General features: G+C 40.5%; 1 protein-coding gene across 1 annotated transcript in view; it reads left to right on the forward strand.

The window, feature by feature from the left end:
- Window positions 1-436: 436 nt before the first annotated feature.
- Window positions 437-6,388, forward strand: part of Tnfrsf19 (TNF receptor superfamily member 19) — an 86,276-nt gene continuing 80,324 nt past the window's right edge. The window contains exon 1 of the mRNA XM_004631110.2: window positions 437-963. Within this exon, the coding sequence (XP_004631167.2) occupies window positions 898-963 (66 nt within the window). The 5' untranslated portion in view covers window positions 437-897. The remainder of the gene's footprint in view (window positions 964-6,388) is intronic.

A 6,388-nucleotide genomic window follows, 5' to 3' on the forward strand; every position in this document is an offset into this window, starting at 1 on the left:
TCAGGGAAGCGCTTATTCTACTGAGCCATCTCCCGGCACATTTCAAGGAAAAGTTTGCTTAAAATCATTAAAGATTTGTTCCATTAAAAACATAAACAAGAATTTAAAACATTATGTTGTCCCTCTAACAATGTGATCAAGATGATTTGAGGCAATGTTCTAAAAATTCGATATTGCTCTTTAGCTATGGAGAATATTTGATATCTGCTCTTTGTAGGAAATTCTGATTTGTATCAACCAAAAGGCAATTAAAGGCTGTTATTTGGCCAGGGATCTTATCATCTAAAGAGCGTCAACAGCAGCGCTGTCCCTTCCTGCTGGGGACAGATAACAGAAACTGTCCTGTGTGAAGCACAATAGACTAACGTGATTAGAAATCCCGGCGAACTCTGGTTTCTCTGGAGCTGAATTATAGCTCTCCTAAGTCCCACGGCGCTGAATGATGTCATGGGATCTGCAGTTCAGCGAGATGAAAGGGATAAAGCAGAGCCCGCTGGCACTAGGAAAAGCTTCCAGCACAATCCACAGCACAGCTTGGGAACCGCCAGAGCTGCGGATCCGGCCACCCAGCCCCGGCCTGGAGAAACCACCGGCAGCGCTAGGATGCAAAGACTCAGAGCACAACAACGTGATCCACATTTCACAAAAGAATGCGTGCCCCGGGAGGCGGGAGGGCAGCTGCCTACCTGCTGAATGTGAACTTTCTGGATATCCTTGCATATATATAAGCTCAGCCCTGCCTTTGATGTTCAGCAGCCGATCACTGATCAGATTACAGGCATTTCATCTCCCTGCTCCTCTGCCTTTGATCTGCATGGTTAATTTCATTTTCCTGGATTTGCAGTTTCGTCTGGGCTTGTGCTGACACACATTTTTGGGGAGGTGGAAGCATTTGGCATGGAACGGCTGCCAAGCAGACTACGCTGCCCAAGGGTGCGTTCTGGGAAGAGCGGGCAGTTGCAGGTACTGCATTTTATGTTTTGTTGTAGCTTTCACTGTGGTTTTCCTGTGTCCTGAAAAGAAAAAGGGTTTCACCTCTGGACAGCAGACATTTCTGTGGCTGAATACTGCATTGTGCCGCGTGTATGCGTTAGAGTAAACCTGATACTTGATTCCATTTTTTAGCAGTTTGTACTAAAGGGTTTGTGATCTGTCGTGCAAGTTTTACTTGGAACTAAGTTGCTCAAACAGGACAAAACAGCGCGGCGCACACTTTAGCATGCAAACAGCGTTCCACCTCAGATCTGAGCGCCTCAGCTGCTCCAGGGGTGCACAGGTCGCTTTAGTTAGTGTACAGCCCTGGAACTTCGCTGGTTGAAAATGCTTTCCTTGTTTTCTCACATTAAAAAAAAAAAAAAAAAAAAACGAAATGCATCTCTGGTAATTCTCTCACCTCCAAGATGTAAATCTATCAAGTACATTTCCTTATGCACTTTGTAAAGGCAGAGGAATCTCTGAAAGGCCATTTGAGAATGATTACCGTCTTTCATGTGTAAAACTGAAGGATTCAAAAACAGAGCAAAGTTGCAGATTTGCCTAAAAACTACTCAAGCGATTTTCTGTGACTTTTGGAAGCAGCACCAGCCTTGGTTACAAGGCTGATGAAAGTTCACGTGGTTACTATTCCCAAATTAACATTTACTTTCAATTTATAGTGACAGCTGTTGGAAGTTACAATTTGCCAACTGTTTATGAAAACTATCTGAGTAATCAACAGCTATTATGCTACAGAAAGTAAATTACTCACATTTTCACTTTAGCTAATGCCCTTAAAACTAAATTATATGGCTGCACTGAATTTGAAAGTTAACTGTTATTTCTTTGTCAGTTCAGTGATAGTCCACAAACACACACACACACACACACACACACACACACACACGCACACCCCACAGTAAAAAAAACTTTACATTGAAGGGCAAGAATGCAATACAGTGGAAAAAATGGACTCTGTGCCCACATTAATTTAATGTCTTAGTCCTAAGTCTATTTAAGCAAAATGTTTAATTATTGTCACAATTTGTCTTGTTTTATGCTAGCTGAGCCATGGAGAAATGATAAATGATAAAAGCAGTTGTTTCTGACTCTGAAATTCTGATGAAACAGAAACATCTAATGAGACTCATTCCATATGTAATTAATTTTTTCAAAACCAATTAATTAAATTACATTCTAAACTTTCTTCCTGATATTAGGAGAGTAATGAGCATTGTTTGCACAGTGTTAAAGCTTTATTTTAAAGCTTTGATAGTTGCTAAGTGAAGACTAATTAGAACCATGCTAGCCTGAGACATTTTTCAAGTGTCAGTAAAAATTTAATCTAAAAGATTTAAATATTGTTTTTAGTCATGTCAGGAAAGCATTTAACTTTTTTCTTAGAATAATGCAATAAATTGTGTTCATAATATACCAATTTTTAAAATTTTATCTAAAAGGTCTTCCTTCAATCCAAAAAAGCAGCAGTAATGTTCACATTCAGAGAAGAAAAATTAGCTTTTTAAAGTAACATCCAGAAATGATGCCTAAAAAAACAGCATACTTTGGAACTTATTCATATAATACAGATTCAGTGTTTTTAAAATGACTGTTCATTCCCCCACTAGGTTCATTTTAACAAATAGACTCTCTAAGGAGTACAAAACAAAGGAGAGAATTAGCAATTATCTGATTAATTTAGGCTTTGCAGAAAACTAGCTCGGGCAAGTCAAGTCCTTGAAAATCTACTTCAGTGTCTGAATTAATTCAGTTAATTGTTTACTTCTTGTACCTTTGTTGAGAAATGAAACTTAATGCATTTGATTTTAAGAGAAAGATGACTATGGCTGAGGAAACAGGTACAGTCTCAGAGGCATTTCTTAATTAATTGCCACAAGATGACCCTGATTGTGATTTAGTAGATATGCCCCATAATACGTCTACTGAACAAAATGCTTATATTACGTTTTTCAAAGCACTTCCCTATCTTGCTTCAATGGCAGCTTTGTTACAGCAGAAAGGCCAACTCTTCAAAGGGCTCATTTCTAGTCCTGATTCTGTCACTGATTAGCTATGTGACCTTAAGGGACTCACTTCACTACTCAGCTTTCTTCTGTGTAACTCGAGGAGGTTGATCAGATCATTTTCATGAAATAAGCGTGACTGGAATGTTTATAGCCATTGTACAGATGTGGAAACTGAGAAGATAGAACAATGACTTGGCTCCCTTATTCAGCCTCACGAGGCTGATTTTCCGAGCACTTTCCCAGTGTTCCTTCCACTCTACCTTATGGTCTATTTTTGAACAGTTACTAAAACAAATGCCCTGTGGAGCCAATCAGAGAACAATGCTGGTCTGAAAGATAAAGATATGTGCTTCCTCTTGCTGCCTCTCCTCTTTTGTCCAGGACAGATGTGTCAGTCCACTGGATGTGTCTGATTATTTCCCTACTGTTCCTTTGCATCTGTGTAGTTTTAAACTGTCTAAAGGGAATTACCACCACACATAATATGTCGTGGCATTTAAAAACTTTTCATAAAACATTGAATGTATCGATGCCTTATGACATCGCATCTGTGCACGTCTGTACATGTAGACAGGAGTTGGCATTATACAAGCACATCTTTGTGTGTTTTTAAAGAAACGATATTTTCTTAGGAAATGCCTGTTGGAACCATGAAAAGTTAAATCATTGATTAGAAGCTAGTGTTTCTCCTCAATGGAAAGATGCAGTGGGATTTTGTGAAATTTCAATTTATAATTTCAAAATGGTTTCTTCCATGACTTGTTTCAATGCCAGGATAATGTCTTGACTATGTTAAGAATTCTTTTTTTTTTTTTTTTTTTTTTTTTTTTTTTTTTTTTTTTTTTTTTTTTTTTTTGACAGAGCCTGGGCTTGAACTCAGGGCCTTGCGCTTACCAGGGAAGCGCTTATTCTACTGAGCCATCTCCCCATCCCCTTGTGTTAAGACTTCTTGAATGCATTTTTGTTAACTCTTTTTTTCTTGGAAAACAATTTTCTGTGAAAATTTTTAATTGAGTTATTGATTAAATTTTGCCCATCTGTACTACTTTGGAGGCCAAGTAGCTGCCCCTTATAATTTTTTGTCTTATCGCTTACATAATTTCTTATGAATTTTTACATATTGTTAAAATTCACTAATATTTATTAATTCATCATTTAATTCCATAATTATTAGTTAATTTAATATGTGTTGAGTATTGCAGTGGCAGATACAATGACAACATATTTTTAAACACTCTTGTTTAATTAACTATTAAGTTTGTCACCCTCTAATATACAGATGGGGAATGCAAACCTAGGAGGAGTTGAAACTGTAGTTTCACAGGGTCCATTTTGGCAGTTCCAGAGTTTATCTGATTTCAAATCTCAGCGACTTTCTCTGGGACAAAGCAGTTCATTTTGTCTGAGAACTACAAAGAGCTAATTGGGCTCTCAGCAAACATTATAACCAAAATTTTGCCAGACTTTATATTTTTCTTTTATTTGATATATTTTATAAGACTCATCAGACATTTTTGATGGCCTCGAATCTTGTCAGAAAGGACCTCTACTATTATCTAGTAGTGAGACCTTGAACACCTCATAGACCCTTCCCTAGAATACAAGAAAGAAAGAAAGAAAGAAAGAAAGAAAGAAAGAAAGAAAGAAAGAAAGAAAGAAAGGAAGGAAGGAAGGAAGGAAGGAAGGACCTCAAGACAGAACACATGCATCCTCTGCCTGGCACTGGACTGAACCCAAGCACCTGCTGTTGGTGGACACAAGGCTCTGTCCTTGTGAGGGTGGCACTAGTCCAAGCCACCCCAGGAAAGCTGATAGTGTGGTGCTCTTTAAAGAGTGATTCTGTAGAGCCAGGCAAGGTGGTACAGGCCTGTAATCTCAGACTCTGGGAGGCTGAGACAGGAGGATCCAAAATTTCAGCCCACCCTGGACAGCTTAGTGACTACCCAGAGGCTGTCTCAGATTAAAAACTAAAAACAGTCCAGGGATGTAATTTATTGCAGAGGTCTTGGATTCAATCCCAGTACCAGGCAGGGAAGCACAGTGTGGGCCTGACTGAAACAGCTGGCTGTGCTCTGTAAGGAGAGCGAGGGCCTGCGGCCTGCTGCCTGTGTCTTTGTGCTGCCTCCCAGCTTCCCCCGCACAGCCTCTTGCTTGCTGAAATCAAGACTCATGGCTTGGATGGAGAAGGTAGTTTAACACTGTGCTGGTGACTTCACCCTGCTCTTGGATAAGGCAAAGCGAGGTCAGGTGAGGGTAAAGTGACTTTATGAAGGTACTCCTTCCACTGGCAGAGAAGCGTTCTGATCAGCCACTGCTCCATCCTGCTCAGTATCCCCAGTTCTTCAGCTTCGCACTTCAGGGTGCTGCCCAGCCAGCCTGCTCTGTGTGGAGTGCGTGGAGCGCCTTGGGGGCACAGGCGTGCAGTGAGTCAGGGGTGGTCTCTTCACTCATTCAACTCACGAAAGCCACCTGACCATGGGGATGCTCCAGCCAACGTGGCATGAACTGACAAAGATCAATGCAAAGGACCTTGCTGCTTTTCTTTCCTCTTTTCTCTATCCATGCCATGAGTTTGGCTCTCTGCAGACTAAACAGCCTCCTGGGCCACCCTGTGTATATGTGTTCATGTACCCAACGTATGGGGAAGATTACATGAGGCTTCCAGGAGCCCACATTTTGATCCTAGTCTTATTACTAATTTGCTGGGTGACCTGGAACATGGTCAAGGTCTGGTCTCTGGCCTCATGGCTTTCCCCAGCCCTTTATGTGCTGTAGCCGGCAGCAGCAGATGGTGAGAATTAAATAATTCTTTTTCCTTTATGTTCTTAGTTCCTTGGAAAGCATTATGACCTTCTGAGAATCTCACTCCCAATTATTAATTAACTCCACAAAATTTAATGAGTACCAACTATGTATCAAGCACTGCAACTAATGCCCGTTGCATTCTATTCTATTTTCCAGGGACTTGTGACTTACAGTAGAAATTAGTCAGGCAATTTTCCATTAGTGATTCCAGTACACTAGTTTATCAATGAAACACTTAGGAAATATGATGTTACTTCATTAGTTCCACTTAGGGGAGAAAAATAATCCTAAACAAGTGCATTTTGTATCTATCAGATACTATTTTTTAAAAAATCAACCTCGGGCTGGCCAGATAGCTCAGCAGACTAAAGCGCCTTTTTAGACAGAGCGCAGTAGCCGGGGTTTGATCCCCGACATACCTTGCCGACTCTGCCCCCAGGGTGCACTAAGATGGTGATTGAGACTGGACGTGGTAATGTGCCTGTAATGCCAGTGCTTGGGAGGCCGAAAATGGGAGAATCACTGAGTACAATCTACATAGTGAGACCCTATAGACCCTGCCCTTAAGGACAAAAAAAAAA

Source organism: Octodon degus, unplaced genomic scaffold (genome assembly GCF_000260255.1).
Source record: "Octodon degus isolate 3935 unplaced genomic scaffold, OctDeg1.0 scaffold00038, whole genome shotgun sequence".
Classification (NCBI taxonomy): domain Eukaryota; kingdom Metazoa; phylum Chordata; class Mammalia; order Rodentia; family Octodontidae; genus Octodon; species Octodon degus.